General features: G+C 31.8%; 1 protein-coding gene across 1 annotated transcript in view; it reads right to left on the bottom strand.

The window, feature by feature from the left end:
• LOC139484154 (collagen alpha-1(I) chain-like) overlaps positions 1-25,621 on the bottom strand; it is an 83,775-nt gene that overhangs the window by 22,222 nt on the left and 35,932 nt on the right. The window contains exons 49-85 of the mRNA XM_071267886.1: positions 18,768-18,839; positions 18,184-18,201; positions 17,644-17,661; positions 17,218-17,289; positions 16,634-16,651; positions 16,094-16,111; positions 15,668-15,739; positions 15,085-15,102; positions 14,545-14,562; positions 14,119-14,190; positions 13,535-13,552; positions 12,995-13,012; positions 12,569-12,640; positions 11,986-12,003; positions 11,446-11,463; positions 11,019-11,090; positions 10,435-10,452; positions 9,895-9,912; positions 9,528-9,599; positions 8,944-8,961; positions 8,406-8,423; positions 7,979-8,050; positions 7,395-7,412; positions 6,857-6,874; positions 6,431-6,502; positions 5,847-5,864; positions 5,307-5,324; positions 4,899-4,952; positions 4,315-4,332; positions 3,777-3,794; positions 3,351-3,422; positions 2,767-2,784; positions 2,227-2,244; positions 1,801-1,872; positions 1,217-1,234; positions 679-696; positions 253-324 (exon numbers count right to left, since the gene is read on the bottom strand). Coding sequence (XP_071123987.1) covers positions 253-324; positions 679-696; positions 1,217-1,234; positions 1,801-1,872; positions 2,227-2,244; positions 2,767-2,784; positions 3,351-3,422; positions 3,777-3,794; positions 4,315-4,332; positions 4,899-4,952; positions 5,307-5,324; positions 5,847-5,864; positions 6,431-6,502; positions 6,857-6,874; positions 7,395-7,412; positions 7,979-8,050; positions 8,406-8,423; positions 8,944-8,961; positions 9,528-9,599; positions 9,895-9,912; positions 10,435-10,452; positions 11,019-11,090; positions 11,446-11,463; positions 11,986-12,003; positions 12,569-12,640; positions 12,995-13,012; positions 13,535-13,552; positions 14,119-14,190; positions 14,545-14,562; positions 15,085-15,102; positions 15,668-15,739; positions 16,094-16,111; positions 16,634-16,651; positions 17,218-17,289; positions 17,644-17,661; positions 18,184-18,201; positions 18,768-18,839 — 1,350 coding nt within the window. The remainder of the gene's footprint in view (positions 1-252; positions 325-678; positions 697-1,216; positions 1,235-1,800; positions 1,873-2,226; positions 2,245-2,766; positions 2,785-3,350; positions 3,423-3,776; positions 3,795-4,314; positions 4,333-4,898; positions 4,953-5,306; positions 5,325-5,846; positions 5,865-6,430; positions 6,503-6,856; positions 6,875-7,394; positions 7,413-7,978; positions 8,051-8,405; positions 8,424-8,943; positions 8,962-9,527; positions 9,600-9,894; positions 9,913-10,434; positions 10,453-11,018; positions 11,091-11,445; positions 11,464-11,985; positions 12,004-12,568; positions 12,641-12,994; positions 13,013-13,534; positions 13,553-14,118; positions 14,191-14,544; positions 14,563-15,084; positions 15,103-15,667; positions 15,740-16,093; positions 16,112-16,633; positions 16,652-17,217; positions 17,290-17,643; positions 17,662-18,183; positions 18,202-18,767; positions 18,840-25,621) is intronic.

Genomic DNA, 25,621 nt, shown 5'->3' with positions numbered 1-25,621 from the left:
GTGTGTACCCTTGAAAAATAGACGAATTCACAGTATGCGTTATTTGCAAACTCAACAGACAAGCTACAGTTTTATTGGTGGGGTTGTTAAAAACAATTCTTTAAATGATTATTTTTGTTTTAAGTGAATGAAAAGTTTGATCAAAATGTTGATAAAACGTATTTATTTTTAAATGATTTATTTGTGCCTTGTGAGCAAACACGATTAATTGTAACTAGAATGCATTTGATTTACACGAATGTTGATACATACCAGCCTTTCCTTCAGGTCCTTGAGGTCCTTCGGGTCCTTGAGGTCCGTCGGGTCCTTGAGGTCCTGGTCCCCCTGCAAGTCAGAGATGATATAATGTCATCCTTATAATACTTTTAATATATATTTTATTTTCAAGAACCTAACATTGGTATTAATTAAAGTTGTAAAATGTGTACCATAATCGTCGTGTATATAAACATTTGTATGCATCTTGAAAATACGTGAACAGCTATTAAAAAATGTTATCTAAAGATTTAAACGGGTGATTTAAAAGCAATGTTTTAAAAGGTTTGTAATGATTATAATGTTTACATATAATTGCAAGTAGTTTGTTCAACCAAAGAAAACTTAAATGTGTATTTGCAAGCATAATAGATACTGTGCAAACAGGTTGCAATTGGCATACACACAAAAGTTGATACATACCATCGTTTCCGTTTGAACCTGAAAGTGAAGGAAAATAAGATAGCAAAAGTACAATAATATAAAAACTATCTTTGTACTTGTATAAGTGGCCGACAAGTATCATATCATTCTATTCTTTCAACATTTCAGATAACTATCTTTTATTGTATCATTTGTACTTGCAGGGATGGTATGGTTGATTTCGAGGGTATACGTGAACCGCGAATTTTATTGTTCAAAGAAATACACATGTTTCAGGCTTTTATACAAAACGTTGTCAAAATCACTATTTTAAATATCCACGAAAATATATTATGACTTCAATTAACAAATGTTTGTATGCGGCTTGAAAATTGAACAATTATCCTAAAATGATATCTAAGGAATTAAAGAGATGATTTGTACGCCATGTTTCAAAAGGTTAGTTATTATAACAATGATGTTGAAATATAATTGCAAGTAAATTCTTTAACCACAGAAAAGTTAAATGTTTATTTGCAAGCATAACCGTCACAGTGCAAACAGGCTGCAATTGGCATGGACGGAAGATGATACATACCAGCGGCTCCGTCTGCTCCTGAAAGTAAGATGATAAGATATGACAGTATACTTACAATACTATAAAACAATCTGTTTAAATAGATCTTTAACTTTTACTTGTTATAGTGGTTTGACAGGTATCATATTCTTAATTTCTGCCAATATTTCAGATAGCTATCTTCTATTGATTCATTTGTATTCATAGGAATGGGATGGTTGATTTTGCGGGATATTGTGAACAACGAATTTTATCGTTCGAAGAAATACACATTAGTAAGGGTTGTTTATCAACGTTGATAAAACCACTATATTAAATATCCACGAAAACACAATGTGACATCAATAACGAAAGTGTGTACCCTTGAAAATTAGACGAATTCACAGTATGCGTTATTTGCAAACTCAACAGACAAGCTACAGTTTTATCGGTGGGGTTGTTAAAAACAATTCTTTAAATGATTATTTTTGTTTTCAGTGAATGAAAAGTTTGATCAAAATGTTGATAAAACGTTTTCATTTTTAAATGATTTATTTGTGCCTTGTGAGCAAATACGATTAATTGTAACTAGAATGCATTTGATTTACACGAATGTTGATACATACCAGCCTTTCCTTCAGGTCCTTGAGGTCCTTCGGGTCCTTGAGGTCCGTCGGGTCCTTGAGGTCCTGGTCCCCCTGCAAGTCAGAGATGATATAATGTCATCCTTATAATACTTTTAATATATATTTTATTTTCAAGAACCTAACATTGGTATGAATTAAAGTTGTAAAATGTGTACCATAATCGTCGTGTATATAAACATTTGTATGCATCTTGAAAATACGTGAACAGCTATTAAAAAATGTTATCTAAAGATTTAAACGGGTGATTTAAAAGCAATGTTTTAAAAGGTTTGTAATGATTATAATGTTTACATATAATTGCAAGTAGTTTGTTCAACCAAAGAAAACTTAAATGTGTATTTGCAAGCATAATATATACTGTGCAAACAGGTTGCAATTGGCATACACACAAAAGTTGATACATACCATCGTTTCCGTTTGAACCTGAAAGTGAAGGAAACTAAGATAGCAAAAGTACAATAATATAAAAACTATCTTTGTATTTGTATAAGTGGCAGACAAGTATCATATATTATTCTATTCTTTCAACATTTCAGATAACTATCTTTTATTGTATCATTTGTACTTGCAGGGATGGTATGGTTGATTTCGAGGGTATACGTGAACCGCGAATTTTATTGTTCAAAGAAATACACATGTTTCAGGCTTGTATACAAAACGTTGTCAAAATCACTATTTTAAATATCCACGAAAATATATTATGACTTCAATTAACAAATGTTTGTATGCGGCTTGAAAATTGAACAATTATCCTTAAATGATATTTAAGGAATTAAAGAGATGATTTGTACGCCATGTTTCAAAAGGTTAGTTATTATAACAATGATGTTGAAATATAATTGCAAGTAAATTCTTTAACCACAGAAAAGTTAAATGTTTATTTGCAAGCATAACCGACACAGTGCAAACAGGCTGCAATTGGCATGGACGGAAGATGATACATACCAGCGGCTCCGTCTGCTCCTGAAAGTAAGATGATAAGATATGACAGTATACTTACAATACTATAAAACAATCTGTTTAAATAGATCTTTAACTTTTACTTGTTATAGTGGTTTGACAGGTATCATATTCTTAATTTCTGCCAATATTTCAGATAGCTATCTTCTATTAATTCATTTGTATTCATAGGAATGGGATGGTTGATTTTGCGGGAAATTGTGAACAACGAATTTTATCGTTCAAAAAAATACACATTAGTAAGGGTTGTTTATCAACGTTGATAAAACCACTATATTAAATATCCACGAAAACACAATGTGACATCAATAACGAAAGTGTGTACCCTTGAAAATTAGACGAATTCACAGTATGCGTTATTTGCAAACTCAACAGATAAGCTACAGTGTTATTGGTGGGGTTGTTAAAAACAATTCTTTAAATGATTATTTTTGTTTTAAGTGAATGAAAAGTTTGATCAAAATGTTGATAAAACGTATTCATGTTTAAATGATTTATTTGTGCCTTGTGAGCAAATACGATTAATTGTGACTAGAATGCATTTGATTTACACGAATGTTGATACATACCAGCCTTTCCTTCAGGTCCTTGAGGTCCTTCGGGTCCTTGAGGTCCGTCGGGTCCTTGAGGTCCTGGTCCCCCTGCAAGTCAGAGATGATATAATGTCATCCTTATAATACTTTTAATATATATTTTATTTTCAAGAACCTAACATTGGTATGAATTAAAGTTGTAAAATGTGTACCATAATCGTCGTGTATATAAACATTTGTATGCATCTTGAAAATACGTGAACAGCTATTAAAAAATGTTATCTAAAGATTTATACGGGTGATTTAAAAGCAATGTTTTAAAAGGTTTGTAATGATTATAATGTTTACATTTAATTGCAAGTAGTTTGTTCAACCAAAGAAAACTTAAATGTGTATTTGCAAGCATAATAGATACTGTGCAAACAGGTTTCAATTGGCATACACACAAAAGTTGATACATACCATCGTTTCCGTTTGAACCTGAAAGTGAAGGAAAATAAGATAGCAAAAGTACAATAATATAAAAACTATCTTTGTACTTGTATAAGTGGCCGACAAGTATCATCTTATTCTATTTTTTCAACATTTCAGATAACTATCTTTTATTGTATCATTTGTACTTGCAGGGATGGTATGGTTGATTTCGAGGGTATACGTGAACCGCGAATTTTATTGTTCAAAGAAATACACATGTTTCAGGCTTGTATACAAAACGTTGTCAAAATCACTATTTTAAATATCCACGAAAATATATTATGACTTCAATTAACAAATGTTTGTATGCGGCTTGAAAATTGAACAATTATCCTAAAATGATATCTAAGGAATTAAAGAGATGATTTGTACGCCATGTTTCAAAAGGTTAGTTATTATAACAATGATGTTGAAATATAATTGCAAGTAAATTCTTTAACCACAGAAAAGTTAAATGTTTATTTGCAAGCATAACCGACACAGTGCAAACAGGCTGCAATTGGCATGGACGGAATATGATACATACCAGCGGCTCCGTCTGCTCCTGAAAGTAAGATGATAAGATATGACAGTATACTTACAATACTATAAAACAATCTGTTTAAATAGATCTTTAACTTTTACTTGTTATAGTGGTTTGACAGGTATCATATTCTTAATTTCTGCCAACATTTCAGATAGCTATCTTCTATTGATTCATTTGTATTCATAGGAATGGGATGGTTGATTTTGCGGGAAATTGTGAACAACGAATTTTATCGTTCAAAGAAATACACATTAGTAAGGGTTGTTTATCAACGTTGATAAAACCACTATATTAAATATCCACGAAAACACAATGTGACATCAATAACGAAAGTGTGTACCCTTGAAAATTAGACGAATTCACAGTATGCGTTATTTGCAAACTCAACAGACAAGCTACAGTTTTATTGGTGGGGTTGTTAAAAACAATTCTTTAAATGATTATTTTTGTTTTAAGTGAATGAAAAGTTTGATCAAAATGTTGATAAAACGTATTCATTTTTAAATGATTTATTTGTGCCTTGTGAGCAAATACGATTAATTGTAACTAGAATGCATTTGATTTACACGAATGTTGATACATACCAGCCTTTCCTTCAGGTCCTTGAGGTCCGTCGGGTCCTTGAGGTCCTGGTCCCCCTGCAAGTCAGAGATGATATAATGTCATCCTTATAATACTTTTAATATATATTTTATTTTCAAGAACCTAACATTGGTATGAATTAAAGTTGTAAAATGTGTACCATAATCGTCGTGTATATAAACATTTGTATGCATCTTGAAAATACGTGAACAGCTATTAAAAAATGTTATCTAAAGATTTAAACGGGTGATTTAAAAGCAATGTTTTAAAAGGTTTGTAATGATTATAATGTTTACATATAATTGCAAGTAGTTTGTTCAACCAAAGAAAACTTAAATGTGTATTTGCAAGCATAATATATACTGTGCAAACAGGTTGCAATTGGCATACACACAAAAGTTGATACATACCATCGTTTCCGTTTGAACCTGAAAGTGAAGGAAACTAAGATAGCAAAAGTACAATAATATAAAAACTATCTTTGTATTTGTATAAGTGGCAGACAAGTATCATATATTATTCTATTCTTTCAACATTTCAGATAACTATCTTTTATTGTATCATTTGTACTTGCAGGGATGGTATGGTTGATTTCGAGGGTATACGTGAACCGCGAATTTTATTGTTCAAAGAAATACACATGTTTCAGGCTTGTATACAAAACGTTGTCAAAATCACTATTTTAAATATCCACGAAAATATATTATGACTTCAATTAACAAATGTTTGTATGCGGCTTGAAAATTGAACAATTATCCTTAAATGATATTTAAGGAATTAAAGAGATGATTTGTACGCCATGTTTCAAAAGGTTAGTTATTATAACAATGATGTTGAAATATAATTGCAAGTAAATTCTTTAACCACAGAAAAGTTAAATGTTTATTTGCAAGCATAACCGACACAGTGCAAACAGGCTGCAATTGGCATGGACGGAAGATGATACATACCAGCGGCTCCGTCTGCTCCTGAAAGTAAGATGATAAGATATGACAGTATACTTACAATACTATAAAACAATCTGTTTAAATAGATCTTTAACTTTTACTTGTTATAGTGGTTTGACAGGTATCATATTCTTAATTTCTGCCAATATTTCAGATAGCTATCTTCTATTAATTCATTTGTATTCATAGGAATGGGATGGTTGATTTTGCGGGAAATTGTGAACAACGAATTTTATCGTTCAAAAAAATACACATTAGTAAGGGTTGTTTATCAACGTTGATAAAACCACTATATTAAATATCCACGAAAACACAATGTGACATCAATAACGAAAGTGTGTACCCTTGAAAATTAGACGAATTCACAGTATGCGTTATTTGCAAACTCAACAGATAAGCTACAGTGTTATTGGTGGGGTTGTTAAAAACAATTCTTTAAATGATTATTTTTGTTTTAAGTGAATGAAAAGTTTGATCAAAATGTTGATAAAACGTATTCATGTTTAAATGATTTATTTGTGCCTTGTGAGCAAATACGATTAATTGTGACTAGAATGCATTTGATTTACACGAATGTTGATACATACCAGCCTTTCCTTCAGGTCCTTGAGGTCCTTCGGGTCCTTGAGGTCCGTCGGGTCCTTGAGGTCCTGGTTCCCCTGCAAGTCAGAGATGATATAATGTCATCCTTATAATACTTTTAATATATATTTTATTTTCAAGAACCTAAAATTGGTATGAATTAAAGTTATAAAATGTGTACCATAATCGTCGTGTATATAAACATTTGTATGCGTCTTGAAAATACGTAAACAGCTATTAAAAAATGTTATCTAAAGATTTAAACGGGTGATTTGAAAGCAATGTTTTAAAAGGTTTGTAATGATTATAATGTTTACATATAATTGCAAGTATTTTGTTCAACAAAAGAAAACTTAAATGTGTATTTGCAAGCATAATAGATACTGTGCAAACAGGTTGCAATTGGCATACACACAAAAGTTGATACATACCATCGTTTCCGTTTGAACCTGAAAGTGAAGGAAAATAAGATAGCAAAAGTACAATAATATAAAAACTATCTTTGTACTTGTATAAGTGGCCGACAAGTATCATATCATTCTATTCTTTCAACATTTCAGATAACTATCTTTTATTGTATCATTTATACTTGCAGGGATGGTATGGTTGATTTCGAGGGTATACGTGAACCGCGAATTGTATTGTTCAAAGAAATACACATGTTTCAGGCTTGTATACAAAACGTTGTCAAAATCATTATTTTAAATATCCACGAAAATATATTATGACTTCAATTAACAAATGTTTGTATGCGGCTTGAAAATTGAACAATTATCCTTAAATGATATTTAAGGAATTAAAGAGATGATTTGTACGCCATGTTTCAAAAGGTTAGTTATTATAACAATGATGTTGAAATATAATTGCAAGTAAATTCTTTAACCACAGAAAAGTTAAATGTTTATTTGCAAGCATAACCGACACAGTGCAAACAGGCTGCAATTGGCATGGACGGAAGATGATACATACCAGCGGCTCCGTCTGCTCCTGAAAGTAAGATGATAAGATATGACAGTATACTTACAATACTATAAAACAATCTGTTTAAATAGATCTTTAACTTTTACTTGTTATAGTGGTTTGACAGGTATCATATTCTTAATTTCTGCCAATATTTCAGATAGCTATCTTCTATTAATTCATTTGTATTCATAGGAATGGGATGGTTGATTTTGCGGGAAATTGTGAACAACGAATTTTATCGTTCAAAGAAATACACATTAGTAAGGGTTGTTTATCAACGTTGATAAAACCACTATATTAAATATCCACGAAAACACAATGTGACATCAATAACGAAAGTGTGTACCCTTGAAAATTAGACGAATTCACAGTATGCGTTATTTGCAAACTCAACAGATAAGCTACAGTGGTATTGGTGGGGTTGTTAAAAACAATTCTTTAAATGATTATTTTTGTTTTAAGTGAATGAAAAGTTTGATCAAAATGTTGATAAAACGTATTCATGTTTAAATGATTTATTTGTGCCTTGTGAGCAAATACGATTAATTGTGACTAGAATGCATTTGATTTACACGAATGTTGATACATACCAGCCTTTCCTTCAGGTCCTTGAGGTCCTTCGGGTCCTTGAGGTCCGTCGGGTCCTTGAGGTCCTGGTTCCCCTGCAAGTCAGAGATGATATAATGTCATCCTTATAATACTTTTAATATATATTTTATTTTCAAGAACCTAACATTGGTATGAATTAAAGTTATAAAATGTGTACCATAATCGTCGTGTATATAAACATTTGTATGCGTCTTGAAAATACGTAAACAGCTATTAAAAAATGTTATCTAAAGATTTAAACGGGTGATTTCAAAAGCAATGTTTTAAAAGGTTTGTAATGATTATAATGTTTACATATAATTGCAAGTATTTTGTTCAACAAAAGAAAACTTAAATGTGTATTTGCAAGCATAATAGATACTGTGCAAACAGGTTGCAATTGGCATACACACAAAAGTTGATACATACCATCGTTTCCGTTTGAACCTGAAAGTGAAGGAAAATAAGATAGCAAAAGTACAATAATATAAAAACTATCTTTGTACTTGTATAAGTGGCCGACAAGTATCATATCATTCTATTCTTTCAACATTTCAGATAACTATCTTTTATTGTATCATTTATACTTGCAGGGATGGTATGGTTGATTTCGAGGGTATACGTGAACCGCGAATTGTATTGTTCAAAGAAATACACATGTTTCAGGCTTGTATACAAAACGTTGTCAAAATCATTATTTTAAATATCCACGAAAATATATTATGACTTCAATTAACAAATGTTTGTATGCGGCTTGAAAATTGAACAATTATCCTTAAATGATATTTAAGGAATTAAAGAGATGATTTGTACGCCATGTTTCAAAAGGTTAGTTATTATAACAATGATGTTGAAATATAATTGCAAGTAAATTCTTTAACCACAGAAAAGTTAAATGTTTATTTGCAAGCATAACCGACACAGTGCAAACAGGCTGCAATTGGCATGGACGGAAGATGATACATACCAGCGGCTCCGTCTGCTCCTGAAAGTAAGATGATAAGATATGACAGTATACTTACAATACTATAAAACAATCTGTTTAAATAGATCTTTAACTTTTACTTGTTATAGTGGTTTGACAGGTATCATATTCTTAATTTATGCCAATATTTCAGATAGCTATCTTCTATTGATTCATTTGTATTCATAGGAATGGGATGGTTGATTTTGCGGAAAATTGTGAACAACGAATTTTATCGTTCAAAGAAATACACATTAGTAAGGGTTGTTTATCAACGTTGATAAAACCACTATATTAAATATCCACGAAAACACAATGTGACATCAATAACGAAAGTGTGTACCCTTGAAAATTAGACGAATTCACAGTATGCGTTATTTGAAAACTCAACAGACAAGCTACAGTGTTATTGGTGGGGTTGTTAAAAACAATTCTTTAAATGATTATTTTTGTTTTAAGTGAATGAAAAGTTTGATCAAAATGTTGATAAAACTTATTCATTTTTAAATGATTTATTTGTGCCTTGTGAGGAAATACAATTAATTGTAACTAGAATGCATTTGATTTACACGAATGTTGATACATACCAGCCTTTCCTTCAGGTCCTTGAGGTCCTTCGGGTCCTTGAGGTCCGTCGGGTCCTTGAGGTCCTGGTCCCCCTGCAAGTCAGAGATGATATAATGTCATCCTTATAATACTTTTAATATATATTTTATTTTCAAGAACCTAACATTGGTATGAATTAAAGTTGTAAAATGTGTACCATAATCGTCGTGTATATAAACATTTGTATGCATCTTGAAAATACGTGAACAGCTATTAAATGATTATAATGTTTACATATAATTGCAAGTAGTTTGTTTAACCAAAGAAAACTTAAATGTGTATGTGCAAGCATAATATATACTGTGCAAACAGGTTGCAATTGGCATACACACAAAAGTTGATACATACCATCGTTTCCGTTTGAACCTGAAAGTGAAGGAAAATAAGATAGCAAAAGTACAATAATATAAAAACTATCTTTGTACTTGTATAAGTGGCCGACAAGTATCATATATTATTCTATTCTTTCAACATTTCAGATAACTATCTTTTATTGTATCATTTGTACTTGCAGGGATGGTATGGTTGATTTCGAGGGTATACGTGAACCGCGAATTTTATTGTTCAAAGAAATACACATGTTTCAGGCTTGTATACAAAACGTTGTCAAAATTACTATTCTAAATATCCACGAAAATATATTATGACTTCAATTAACAAATGTTTGTATGCGGCTTGAAAATTGAACAATTATCCTAAAATGATATCTAAGGAATTAAAGAGATGATTTGTACGCCATGTTTCAAAAGGTTAGTTATTATAACAATGATGTTGAAATATAATTGCAAGTAAATTCTTTAACCACAGAAAAGTTAAATGTTTATTTGCAAGCATAACCGACACAGTGCAAACAGGCTGCAATTGGCATGGACGGAAGATGATACATACCAGCGGCTCCGTCTGCTCCTGAAAGTAAGATGATAAGATATGACAGTATACTTACAATACTATAAAACAATCTGTTTAAATAGATCTTTAACTTTTACTTGTTATAGCGGTTTGACAGGTATCATATTCTTAATTTCTGCCAATATTTCAGATAGCTATCTTCTATTGATTCATTTGTATTCATAGGAATGGGATGGTTGATTTTGCGGAAAATTGTGAACAACGAATTTTAGCGTTCAAAGAAATACACATTAGTAAGGGTTGTTTATCAACGTTGATAAAACCACTATATTAAATATCCACGAAAACACAATGTGACATCAATAACGAAAGTGTGTACCCTTGAAAATTAGACGAATTCACAGTATGCGTTATTTGCAAACTCAACAGACAAGCTACAGTGTTATTGGTGGGGTTGTTAAAAACAATTCTTTAAATGATTATTTTTGTTTTAAGTGAATGAAAAGTTTGATCAAAATGTTGATAAAACGTATTAATTTTTAAATGATTTATTTGTGCCTTGTGAGGAAATACAATTAATTGTAACTAGAATGCATTTGATTTACACGAGTGTTGATACATACCAGCGTTTCCTTCAGGTCCTTGAGGTCCTTCGGGTCCTTGAGGTCCGTCGGGTCCTTGAGGTCCTGGTCCCCCTGCAAGTCAGAGATGATATAATGTCATCCTTATAATACTTTTAATATATATTTTATTTTCAAGAACCTAACATTTGTATGAATTAAAGTTGTAAAATGTGTACCATAATCGTCGTGTATATAAACATTTGTATGCATCTTGAAAATACGTGAACAGCTATTTAAAAAATGTTATCTAAAGATTTAAACGGGTGATTTGAAAGCAATTTTTTAAAAGGTTTGTAATGATTATAATGTTTAGATATAATTGCAAGTAGTTTGTTCAACCAAAGAAAACTTAAATGTGTATTTGCAAGCATAATATATACTGTGCAAACAGGTTGCAATTGGCATACACACAAAAGTTGATACATACCATCGTTTCCGTTTGAACCTGAAAGTGAAGGAAAATAAGATAGCAAAAGTACAATAATATAAAAACTATCTTTGTACTTGTATAAGTGGCCGACAAGTATCATATATTATTCTATTCTTTCAACATTTCAGATAACTATCTTTTATTGTATCATTTGTGCTTGCAGGGATGGTATGGTTGATTTCGCGGGTATACGTGAACAGCGAATTTTATTGTTCAAAGAAATACACATGTTTCAGGCTTGTATACAAAACGTTGTCAAAATCACTATTTTAAATATCCACGAAAATATATTATGACTTCAATTAACAAATGTTTGTATGCGGCTTGAAAATTGAACAATTATCCTAAAATGATGTCTAAGGAATTAAAGAGATGATGTGTACGCCATGTTTCAAAAGGTTAGTTATTATAACAATGATGTTGAAATATAATTGCAAGTAAATTCTTTAACCACAGAAAAGTTAAATGTTTATTTGCAAGCATAACCGACACAGTGCAAACAGGCTGCAATTGGCATGGACGGAAGATGATACATACCAGCGGCTCCGTCTGCTCCTGAAAGTAAGATGATAAGATATGACAGTATACTTACAATACTATAAAACAATCTGTTTAAATAGATCTTTAACTTTTACTTGTTATAGTGGTGTGACAGGTATCATATTCTTAATTTCTGCCAATATTTCAGATAGCTATCTTCTATTGATTCATTTGTATTCATAGGAATGGGATGGTTGATTTTGCGGGAAATTGTGAACAACGAATTTATCGTTCAAAGAAATACACATTAGTAAGGGTTGTTTATCAACGTTGATAAAACCACTATATTAAATATCCACGAAAACACAATGTGACATCAATAACGAAAGTGTGTACCCTTGAAAATTAGACGAATCCACAGTATGCGTTATTTGCAAACTCAACAGACAAGCTACAGTTTTATTGGTGGGGTTGTTAAAAACAATTCTTTAAATGATTATTTTTGTTTTAAGTGAATGAAAAGTTTGATCAAAATGTTGATAAAACGTATTCATTTTTAAATGATTTATTTGTGCCTTGTGGGCAAATACGATTAATTGTAACTAGAATGCATTTGATTTACACGAATGTTGATACATACCAGCCTTTCCTTCAGGTCCTTGAGGTCCTTCGGGTCCTTGAGGTCCGTCGGGTCCTTGAGGTCCTGGTCCCCCTGCAAGTCAGAGATGATATAATGTCATCCTTATAATACTTTTAATATATATTTTATTTTCAAGAACCTAACATTGGTATGAATTAAAGTTATAAAATGTGTACCATAATCGTCGTGTATATAAACATTTGTATGCATCTTGAAAATACGTGAACAGCTATTAAAAAATGTTATCTAAAGATTTAAACGGGTGATTTGAAAGCAATGTTTTAAAAGGTTTGTAATGATTATAATGTTTACATATAATTGCAAGTAGTTTGTTCAACCAAAGAAAACTTAAATGTGTATTTGCAAGCATAATATATACTGTGCAAACAGGTTGCAATTGGCATACACACAAAAGTTGATACATACCATCGTTTCCGTTTGAACCTGAAAGTGAAGGAAAATAAGATAGCAAAAGTACAATAATATAAAAACTATCTTTGGTCTTGTATAAGTGGCCGACAAGTATCATATATTATTCTATTCTTTCAACATTTCAGATAACTATCTTTTATTGTATCATTTGTACTTGCAGGGATGGTATGGTTGATTTCGAGGGTATACGTGAACAGCGAATTTTATTGTTCAAAGAAATACACATGTTTCAGGCTTGTATACAAAACGTTGTCAAAATCACTATTTTAAATATCCACGAAAATATATTATGACTTCAATTAACAAATGTTTGTATGCGGCTTGAAAATTGAACAATTATCCTAAAATGATATCTAAGGAATTAAAGAGATGATTTGTACGCCATGTTTCAAAAGGTTAGTTATTATAACAATGATGTTGAAATATAATTGCAAGTAAATTCTTTAACCACAGAAAAGTTAAATGTTCATTTGCAAGCATAACCGACACAGTGCAAAGAGGCTGCAATTGGCATGGACGGAAGATGATACATACCAGCGGCTCCGTCTGCTCCTGAAAGTAAGATGATAAGATATGACAGTATACTTACAATACTATAAAACAATCTGTTTAAATAGATCTTTAACTTTTACTTGTTATAGCGGTTTGACAGGTATCATATTCTTAATTTCTGCCAATATTTCAGATAGCTATCTTCTATTGATTCATTTGTATTCATAGGAATGGGATGGTTGATTTTGCGGAAAATTGTGAACAACGAATTTTAGCGTTCAAAGAAATACACATTAGTAAGGGTTGTTTATCAACGTTGATAAAACCACTATATTAAATATCCACGAAAACACAATGTGACATCAATAACGAAAGTGTGTACCCTTGAAAATTAGACGAATTCACAGTATGCGTTATTTGCAAACTCAACAGACAAGCTACAGTGTTATTGGTGGGGTTGTTAAAAACAATTCTTTAAATGATTATTTTTGTTTTAAGTGAATGAAAAGTTTGATCAAAATGTTGATAAAACGTATTAATTTTTAAATGATTTATTTGTGCCTTGTGAGGAAATACAATTAATTGTAACTAGAATGCATTTGATTTACACGAGTGTTGATACATACCAGCGTTTCCTTCAGGTCCTTGAGGTCCTTCGGGTCCTTGAGGTCCGTCGGGTCCTTGAGGTCCTGGTCCCCCTGCAAGTCAGAGATGATATAATGTCATCCTTATAATACTTTTAATATATATTTTATTTTCAAGAACCTAACATTTGTATGAATTAAAGTTGTAAAATGTGTACCATAATCGTCGTGTATATAAACATTTGTATGCATCTTGAAAATACGTGAACAGCTATTAAAAAATGTTATCTAAAGATTTAAACGGGTGATTTGAAAGCAATGTTTTAAAAGGTTTGTAATGATTATAATGTTTAGATATAATTGCAAGTAGTTTGTTCAACCAAAGAAAACTTAAATGTGTATTTGCAAGCATAATATATACTGTGCAAACAGGTTGCAATTGGCATACACACAAAAGTTGATACATACCATCGTTTCCGTTTGAACCTGAAAGTGAAGGAAAATAAGATAGCAAAAGTACAATAATATAAAAACTATCTTTGTACTTGTATAAGTGGCCGACAAGTATCATATATTATTCTATTCTTTCAACATTTCAGATAACTATCTTTTATTGTATCATTTGTGCTTGCAGGGATGGTATGGTTGATTTCGCGGGTATACGTGAACAGCGAATTTTATTGTTCAAAGAAATACACATGTTTCAGGCTTGTATACAAAACGTTGTCAAAATCACTATTTTAAATATCCACGAAAATATATTATGACTTCAATTAACAAATGTTTGTATGCGGCTTGAAAATTGAACAATTATCCTAAAATGATATCTAAGGAATTAAAGAGATGATGTGTACGCCATGTTTCAAAAGGTTAGTTATTATAACAATGATGTTGAAATATAATTGCAAGTAAATTCTTTAACCACAGAAAAGTTAAATGTTTATTTGCAAGCATAACCGACACAGTGCAAACAGGCTGCAATTGGCATGGACGGAAGATGATACATACCAGCGGCTCCGTCTGCTCCTGAAAGTAAGATGATAAGATATGACAGTATACTTACAATACTATAAAACAATCTGTTTAAATAGATCTTTAACTTTTACTTGTTATAGTGGTTTGACAGGTATCATATTCTTAATTTCTGCCAATATTTCAGATAGCTATCTTCTATTGATTCATTTGTATTCATAGGAATGGGATGGTTGATTTTGCGGGAAATTGTGAACAACGAATTTATCGTTCAAAGAAATACACATTAGTAAGGGTTGTTTATCAACGTTGATAAAACCACTATATTAAATATCCACGAAAACACAATGTGACATCAATAACGAAAGTGTGTACCCTTGAAAATTAGACGAATCCACAGTATGCGTTATTTGCAAACTCAACAGACAAGCTACAGTGTTATTGGTGGGGTTGTTAAAAACAATTCTTTAAATGATTATTTTTGTTTTAAGTGAATGAAAAGTTTGATCAAAATGTTGATAAAACGTATTCATTTTTAAATGATTTATTTGTGCCTTGTGGGCAAATACGATTAATTGTAACTAGAATGCATTTGATTTACACGAATGTTGATACATACCAGCCTTTCCTTCAGGTCCTTGAGGTCCTTCGGGTCCTTGAGGTCCGTCGGGTCCTTGAGGTCCTGGTCCCCCTGCAAGTCAGAGATGATATAATGTCATCCTTATAATACTTTTAATATATATTTTATTTTCAAGAACCTAACATTGGTATGAATTAAAGTTGTAAAATGTGTACCATAATCGTCGTGTATATAAACATTTGTATGCATCTTGAAAATACGTGAACAGCTATTAAAAAATGTTATCTAAAGATTTAAACGGGTGATTTGAAAGCAATGTTTTAAAAGGTTTGTAATGATTATAATGTTTACATATAATTGCAAGTAGTTTGTTCAACCAAAGAAAACTTAAATGTGTATTTGCAAGCATAATATATACTGTGCAAACAGGTTGCAATTGGCATACACACAAAAGTTGATACATACCATCGTTTCCGTTTGAACCTGAAAGTGAAGGAAAATAAGATAGCAAAAGTACAATAATATAAAAACTATCTTTGTTCTTGTATAAGTGGCCGACAAGTATCATATATTATTCTATTCTTTCAACATTTCAGATAACTATCTTTTATTGTATCATTTGTACTTGCAGGGATGGTATGGTTGATTTCGAGGGTATACGTGAACAGCGAATTTTATTGTTCAAAGAAATACACATGTTTCAGGCTTGTATACAAAACGTTGTCAAAATCACTATTTTAAATATCCACGAAAATATATTATGACTTCAATTAACAAATGTTTGTATGCGGCTTGAAAATTGAACAATTATCCTAAAATGATATCTAAGGAATTAAAGAGATGATTTGTACGCCATGTTTCAAAAGGTTAGTTATTATAACAATGATGTTGAAATATAATTGCAAGTAAATTCTTTAACCACAGAAAAGTTAAATGTTCATTTGCAAGCATAACCGACACAGTGCAAAGAGGCTGCAATTGGCATGGACGGAAGATGATACATACCAGCGGCTCCGTCTGCTCCTGAAAGTAAGATGATAAGATATGACAGTATACTTACAATACTATAAAACAATCTGTTTAAATAGATCTTTAACTTTTACTTGTTATAGTGGTTTGACAGGTATCATATTCTTAATTTCTGCCAATATTTCAGATAGCTATCTTCTATTGATTCATTTGTATTCATAGGAATGGGATGGTTGATTTTGCGGAAAATTGTGAACAACGAATTTTATCGTTCAAAGAAATACACATTAGTAAGGGTTGTTTATCAACGTTAAAAAAACCACTATATTAAATATCCACGAAAACACAATGTGACATCAATAACGAAAGTGTGTACCCTTGAAAATTAGACGAATTCACAGTATGCGTTATTTGCAAACTCAACAGACAAGCTACAGTTTTATTGGTGGGGTTGTTAAAAACAATTCTTTAAATGATTATTTTTGTTTTAAGTGAATGAAAAGTTTGATCAAAATGTTGATAAAACGTATTCATTTTTAAATGATTTATTTGTGCCTTGTGAGGAAATACAATTAATTGTAACTAGAATGCATTTGATTTACACGAATGTTGATACATACCAGCCTTTCCTTCAGGTCCTTGAGGTCCTTCGGGTCCTTGAGGTCCGTCGGGTCCTTGAGGTCCTGGTCCCCCTGCAAGTCAGAGATGATATAATGTCATCCTTATAATACTTTTAATATATATTTTATTTTCAAGAACCTAACATTGGTATGAATTAAAGTTGTAAAATGTGTACCATAATCGTCGTGTATATAAACATTTGTATGCATCTTGAAAATACGTGAACAGCTATTAAAAAATGTTATCTAAAGATTTAAACGGGTGATTTGAAAGCAATGTTTTAAAAGGTTTGTAATGATTATAATGTTTACATATAATTGCAAGTAGTTTGTTCAACCAAAGAAAACTTAAATGTGTATTTGCAAGCATAATATATACTGTGCAAACAGGTTGCAATTGGCATACACACAAAAGTTGATACATACCATCGTTTCCGTTTGAACCTGAAAGTGAAGGAAAATAAGATAGCAAAAGTACAAAAATATACAAACTATCTTTGTACTTGTATAAGTGGCCGACAAGTATCATATATTATTCTATTCTTTCAACATTTCAGATAACTATCTTTTATTGTATCATTTGTACTTGCAGGGATGGTATGGTTGATTTCGAGGGTATACGTGAACCGCGAATTTTATTGTTCAAAGAAATACACATGTTTCAGGCTTGTATACAAAACGTTGTCAAAATCACTATTTTAAATATCCACGAAAATATATTATGACTTCAATTAACAAATGTTTGTATGCGGCTTGAAAATTGAACAATTATCCTAAAATGATATCTAAGGAATTAAAGAGATGATTTGTACGCCATGTTTCAAAAGGTTAGTTATTATAACAATGATGTTGAAATATAATTGCAAGTAAATTCTTTAACCACAGAAAAGTGAAATGTTTATTTGCAAGCATAACCGACACAGTGCAAACAGGCTGCAATTGGCATGGACGGAAGATGATACATACCAGCGGCTCCGTCTGCTCCTGAAAGTAAGATGATAAGATATGACAGTATACTTACAATACTATAAAACAATCTGTTTAAATAGATCTTTAACTTTTACTTGTTATAGTGGTTTGACAGGTATCATATTCTTAATTTCTGCCAATATTTCAGATAGCTATCTTCTATTGATTCATTTGTATTCATAGGAATGGGATGGTTGATTTTGCGGGAAATTGTGAACAACGAATTTTATCGTTCAAAGAAATACACATTAGTAAGGGTTGTTTATCAACGTTGATAAAACCACTATATTAAATATCCACGAAAACACAATGTGACATCAATAACGAAAGTGTGTACCCTTGAAAATTAGACGAATTCACAGTATGCGATATTTGCAAACTCAACAGACAAGCTACAGTGTTATTGGTGGGGTTGTTAAAAACAATTCTTTAAATGATTATTTTTGTTTTAAGTGAATGAAAAGTTTGATCAAAATGTTGATAAAACGTATTCATTTTTAAATGATTTATTTGTGCCTTGTGAGCAAATACGATTACTTGTAACTAGAATGCATTTGATTTACACGAATGTTGATACATACCAGCCTTTCCTTCAGGTCCTTGAGGTCCTTCGGGTCCTTGAGGTCCGTCGGGTCCTTGAGGTCCTGGTCCCCCTGCAAGTCAGAGATGATATAATGTCATCCTTATAATACTTTTAATATATATTTTATTTTCAAGAACCTAACATTGGTATGAATTAAAGTTGTAAAATGTGTACCATAATCGTCGTGTATATAAACATTTGTATGCATCTTGAAAATACGTGAACAGCTATTAGAAATGTTATCTAAAGATTTAAACGCACTACACGAAATCCCGGATTTGAAGAGGTATGCAAATGTTATGTAAATGTATTCAGAGACCGACATTTACATACATTTACAAACCGCTGCATTTAGTTTATCTTGTCTTTACATGTGGTAAATATCAACATTTCTTGTGCTATACCCTCCTATGGGCGGTTATGAGAGACCGCGGTTTATAAAATATATTAACACCTAATCAAACTATTTTTAAGTTTACAATTTGCATATATTTATAACCATCTCAAAACTTTCGCAAACTTATGTATTTGTATACCTCTGCAAATGGAAATCTTTGTCATGTATTTTTCTATGATGTAAATTTATCCGCAAATGTGTTTCTTTGTCTAGGTAGCAAAGCATCATCATTCAAATAATTTTATAGGGGTTATAAAGTGTAAGGTGCATCTACATTTGCCTGGTATGTAAACCAATTGAAAACGAGAACTTTATAGAGGGGTGTAAAGCATAATTTCCTTTAATCTGCAGAGACCTGTCAAATGTATTGTAAAGGAATATTTTTGTTAGTCGCTATAGTCGGCTGAAATGTATGTCAAATCAGAACATATCAAAAGCCTTTGATCATATTCCTATATGTATGGTATATACATAGATTTGCAGACAATTTGTTTAATTAAGAAATGTGGCCAAATGATAATATCAATGACATGTGTAAATATATTGGGCATATGTAACTTTGAATACATATGCAAAGAAATGATAAAGAAAGATATGTCAGACAGCTACAAATGTATATGTAAATATATAGGGCATATGAAACTTTGAACATGTATGCAAAGATATTATAAAGAAAGATATTTAAGACAGCTAGAAATGTATGGTAAATAGTTATATTTGCTTTTAGCTTGCTGATATATTTGAAAGGTGCAGATTATATGGACAAATATTGCCATAGATTTACTGGTAAAGCTATGATATGACAAATATAGCTGCTTTGGGATTAGTTTTGGCATATTGGTAATATCATTTATTATACATGTATTTTAATAATTTCGTTTTAATAAAAAAAAAAAAAATCGGGTCTTCAAAATCGGTTCTTGATCTCTTGATGTGCTGCGTGAATTTCTTTATCCATCAAAATCGTCTACTCTCGGGAAGTTATGATGGTTCATTCGCGTAGCATAACACTCGTGATCGTTTCCTTTGAGTATCTCTTTGAAACTTCTGGAATTGCGCAGCACGAGTCATAATTCACTCTGTTTATAAAACATAGAATTTACTTTTTTTTTAAAAGAGACATATACTACAATATGTATTATATATATATGTCTCTTGTTACTGGTAGAAATAATACACATATACAAATTAAGCCAAAACAATACTAGATAGTAACAAATTTAAATTCGGTAGCATTCGGAAGGTAATCGAGCGATTTATCAAGTTTTTATAAAAAATCCAAGTTTCTGAAATAGTCTAGAAATATTCCTTCATCTGTAGTAAACTTGCCACATAATATTTGACACAAAACACATCTTGAGAGAATGCTTTTTTTTTAAAAAGAATCGGCTGGTTTGCACACATAATTATATAAACGTTAAATCTATTGACGAATATTTTCCTTATCCGTTAGTCCTTTCACGAGATGTTGAACTCCGTGTGCTTCATGAAGCGTCCTCAGCAAGAACTTTCTTGTTAAAGTTAAAAATTACAAACAAAGAACCAGTGAGTCACGTGTCATAATTGACACACAATTTACCAATGAAATCAAACAAAATCGATAGATGATATCATTCCATGAGATGTCGCCCTTCCTCCGATCAACAGAGTATATTAGCAGTTAAGTGTGACAATTATCACCTTTTACAGAAAGATCTGGTCCGAAAAGATCAATAGAAGACAACCGCTAGTATCAATATTCATCAATATAATAAGGCACAAATAATTATCATTTCTTTATGATTTATAAATTGTCTTAAAACAATGCTCCCGTTGTCATTTGATTGTGTTGTTTTAAATACGCAAAACTTAAAACAAGTTATCGAACTATCAGTCATTCGAAATCTCATTTGCCGCCTATTTTATCCTAAAATTTTACAGCGTTCATATGTTCTTTGACAGGAATCGTTTTTTTTTATACGCCCGTTTATGAGACGTATTATGGTATACCGTTGTCCGTCTGTCCGTCCGTCCGTCGTCAACATGTCGGACAATAACTCAAAAACGCTTGTTAAAATAACTATTGACGTGAGCTCCCTTTCGTTTTTTATAAAATTTAGATTTTAAGTTTCCGGGTTTTGGGGTTTTATTTATGAAAAAAGGGGGGATTTTCCTGTGTTCGGACAATAACTCAAGAACACTTTCACCAATTTGCACGAAACTTTGGTGAATCTATTGACATGAGCTCCCTTTCGATTTTTATAAATTTTAGATTTTATGACCCAATTCGCATGAAACTTTGGTTAATTGTCACTAATATCTATTGACGTGACCACCCTTTCATTTTTTATAAATTTTAGATTTTAAGTTTCCGAGTTATCGGGTTTTATTTATGTAAAAAGGGGTGATTTTCCAGTTTTCGGACAATAACTCAAAAATGCTTTCAGCAGTTTTTATGAAACTTTGGTGAATTGTTTATATCTATTGACGTAAGCTGCCTTTTTAATTTTATAAATTTTAGCATAGTCTTTGAACACATTTTAATTGAAATAACATTGAAACAAGATTGAAGGTTGTATAAGTCTCAAAAAGTTTTAACATAATTCAAGAAGATTTGTAAACGACAAATACATATTACACTAATGTTGATAGGGGCTCGTATCATGGAAAACCTATCTTTAAAAAATAAAATAAGGCAATTGTACCCTGTACAACAGGACGAAGTATAGACTTATAGTTTTAGCGGAAATGTATATGATTCGTGTTTGAATAATGGAATATCTTGCACTTCTTTCTCATACATATTTACGCAAAGTCTTAAAATAACTACATGTATCATTTGTCCTTTAACAGCTGAGTCTAACACATATATCATTGTACTTGCTTTCCACACAGGCGGAAAATAAGGAAAGAGGGACAACATACATAAACTACCATTATTGAATTTGTTAAATCGCATTGATAAGTGTTTAAAACTCTAAATAAGTTGAAATATTTTCCAATAAAAGAATAAATTTTTAACAAAAACTTTTTTTATTTTACATACAACTCCTCCGGTCACGATGTTGTAATACCTATGCAGGTTGAACTTTAATTTAAAGGTTTATCTAATGAAGTTTTAGTTCTTTGGGTACCAAACATGACCTTTTTAAATAAATTAATTTGTAATTAGTTAATTATGCAAAGTGCAAATCTGGCAAATGCTTCAAAAATAAAAAAAAATCACAGGTGTCTCAAATGTAAAAAGAAATGTTAAAATGAATTGCTTTTGGCAAGAGACGCACACTCATTTCATGATTGTATCTACTAATCAATGCACATAAGTTATGGACTACTACTGTACCCGTATAGACTAGCATTGGGGGTCGCAGGTCATAGTCCAGTTACTAGCAACAGTGATTTTTTTTAGGGGGAGGGGGTATGTGAAATACTGCTTTCCTGTGATGCATCTACTTGTTATGTTTCGTAAACTTAGTAGGTTCTTGTTTGTTAGGACAACAGTTATGCGCTTGAAAAAAAAATGCAGTTGCTATTTTCATTTACTAAGATAAAGATTGGGGTGCTCCTGACCACTCTTACAATTTTCTGTAAAGTTTTCAGTAAAAAAAGAATGTTGACAAATATCATATGCTATGAGAATTTAAAGACGATTTAAGTAGAGCAAACAAAAATTAACTGATCGTTCTGAGAAGGGTAAAGAGTATTATGAGAAAAAAATAATATATTTCAAATCTATTTGTTCCTATAAATTACGGCGCTTCTTTCTTTTAACAGTCATGGGATAAAAGAGGGTCTGGAAAAGGAGGGAGGTGGGTGTTCTTCAATTCTTAATATTATTTACGCCATTTTTTCTCTATTCTATATAAATTTTGCCCATTATTCTCTATTTTTTATATTCTAGAAGCCCACTATTCTCTATTCTTTCTTCTACGTCTTTTTTTATTTCACTAAATTATTATGATTGTATCTCCTAATGTTTTTTTTTTATTTCTTTTTTAAAAGTAGTGTCTTTTTCTAACCTAGATTTGTATGTTTAATTTTGCTCCAGATTTTTTTTCATTTTCAATGCAGTTTCGTGTTCCCATCGAAGTGGTCAATTTTTCTTCATAATCCAAAACTATGTACTTATATTTCAAGATAACACGACACCGAAAGGCATATCTCCCGATTTCAAAATTTTTTGGCACACTTGTACTTTGAATCGAGTTACATTGGAATATGTAATAAAAAAAATGGTGATCACCATTTTTGTTTTTTCGTAAATTTGATTAGAAAACGTCAATTTTTACGACAAATCTACACAGGGAAAATGCTTTAACTTTTTTTTTTAAAGATTTTTCAATAGATGGCTTTGTTCTTATATACGGAGAAAACTAAAAACTAACATAATATCCCGGATAATCAGTGGCGCATCTAGTAATAAGAATAAGAGGGGGCCCACTGACTGCCTAAAGGGGGGGGGGGGCGATTCTGTCACGCTTCAGTAATTCCCTATATAACCAACCAGAATTTTTCTGAAAAAGGGGGGGCCGGGCCCCCTGCCCCCCCTAAATCTGCCTCTGATTATGCCTCTAAGAAGCATGCTTTTTGTATTAGTTGTTATTAGCTTTCAACTAGCTGTCAGTAACTGCGAGTACTATGTACTTAAAGTCTTTTGGTTGTTGGGATGTATAAGTACCCTTCCACTTCCACTCGGTTTTTTTTAAGATGTATTCTATTTGTATCCATCTGATGAGTTCAGCCTTTTTTAACTGATTTCTACAGATTATTCTCATGTTGTACTGTTACACCACTGTCCCAAGTTAAACTGGTCCGCAATTCCATCTTAAGCTTTGCACCGTTAGTGTAGCGATAAGGGAACACATTAAGGGTCCAGTTTATGTCCCGGGTTAGAGGTAGATAGGGTTGGCGCCTTTAAACGAGTTTAACCTGACCACATTCTGTATGTTCCTGTCCCGAATCAAGTAGTCTGTAATTTAGCTTGTTGCTATGTAACATATTTGATTTTCGTTCATTATTTTGTACATAAATTAGGTCGTTTGTTTTCTCGTTTGAAGTGTTTTACATATGTCATTTCGGGGCCTTTTATAGCTGACTATGCGGTATGGCTTTGCTCATTGTTGAAGGCAGTACAGTTACCTATAGATGTAAATGTCAGTGTCATTTGGTCTCTTGTGGAGAATTGTATCATCGGCAATCATACCACATCCTCTTATTTTTATATATATATGCCCACCGAAAGCTCTTTTTTTGAGAGCCCAGGTGGTCGTGTGGTCTAGCGGGACGGCTGCAGTGCAGGCGATTTGGTGTCACGATATCACAGTAGCATGGGTTCGAATCCCGGCGAGGGAAGAACCAAAAATTTGCGAAAGCAAATTTACAGATCTAACATTGTTGGGTTGATGTTTAGACGAGTTGTATATACATTATGTACACAGCCATGTATCACCATCATTGATGGCGATCCGATGGATACATCTGTTGTAGGGTTGTCACTGACTCAGACGTACTTATGAATATAATTATTTTCTGTGACTGTATCTTACATTAATTTGTAGAATCCTTTACTATAGATAATTTAGCTGATCTGTAACAATAACATCTTCATGCCTTATATATCATGTACTGTAGTACGCCGCTAGATTAAAACTGACGTGGAAAGGTAACACATGCCCACCGAAAGCTCTTTTTTTGAGAGCCCAGGTGGTCGTGTGGTCTAGCGGGACGGCTGCAGTGCAGGCGATTTGGTGTCACGATATCACAGTAGCATGGGTTCGAATCCCGGCGAGGGAAGAACCAAAAATTTGCGAAAGCAAATTTACAGATCTAACATTGTTGGGTTGATGTTTAGACGAGTTGTATATATATATATATATATAGAAACACATATGTCACCATCCTTGCAAACTGTATGCAAAATTTCACTCAAATACACCAAGTTCAACATTCTGTCGTTCGTGAAAAATTATTAAAGAAAAATGATCCCGAGAATATATATGCACCTCAATATAGGTAAAAAAATATATCGGCGCAATATATTTTAAAATGCCAAATTTAGCAACCTGTCATAAAAAAAAAGAAAACATTGACAAGATGCGAATCGTTAGTGTATGTACTAACACCAGGTACATCATTTAAAAGTTTAGGCTTAAAAACTGTACATAATCCTACGAAATCAGCCGTATAATCTTATACTAGTATACCAAGTGCGGGACTGTCGAAAGGACACTGGTAAAACAATATGATCCCAGTATTTAGCCAAGGGCACATAATGTAAATTAGCATATATAATGATGTTCTATTTTATAAATTATTATAAATCATTTGGTGACAAAATATCTTTTTGTATAAGCAGTTCATAGTGGATGGTAATTGGGTGATATCAAATATAGCAAACTTACATGTACATTTTATACTTAGTAACTTTCATATTCAAGAAACCAACAAATCTTTACTAAAACTACCGTAACAGATTA

This window comes from Mytilus edulis, chromosome 8 (assembly GCF_963676685.1).
Source record: "Mytilus edulis chromosome 8, xbMytEdul2.2, whole genome shotgun sequence".
In the NCBI taxonomy this organism is placed as follows: Eukaryota; Metazoa; Mollusca; class Bivalvia; order Mytilida; family Mytilidae; genus Mytilus; species Mytilus edulis.
Note: the sequence above shows the minus strand (reverse complement) of the source record. Positions and strands in the feature narration are given on the sequence as shown.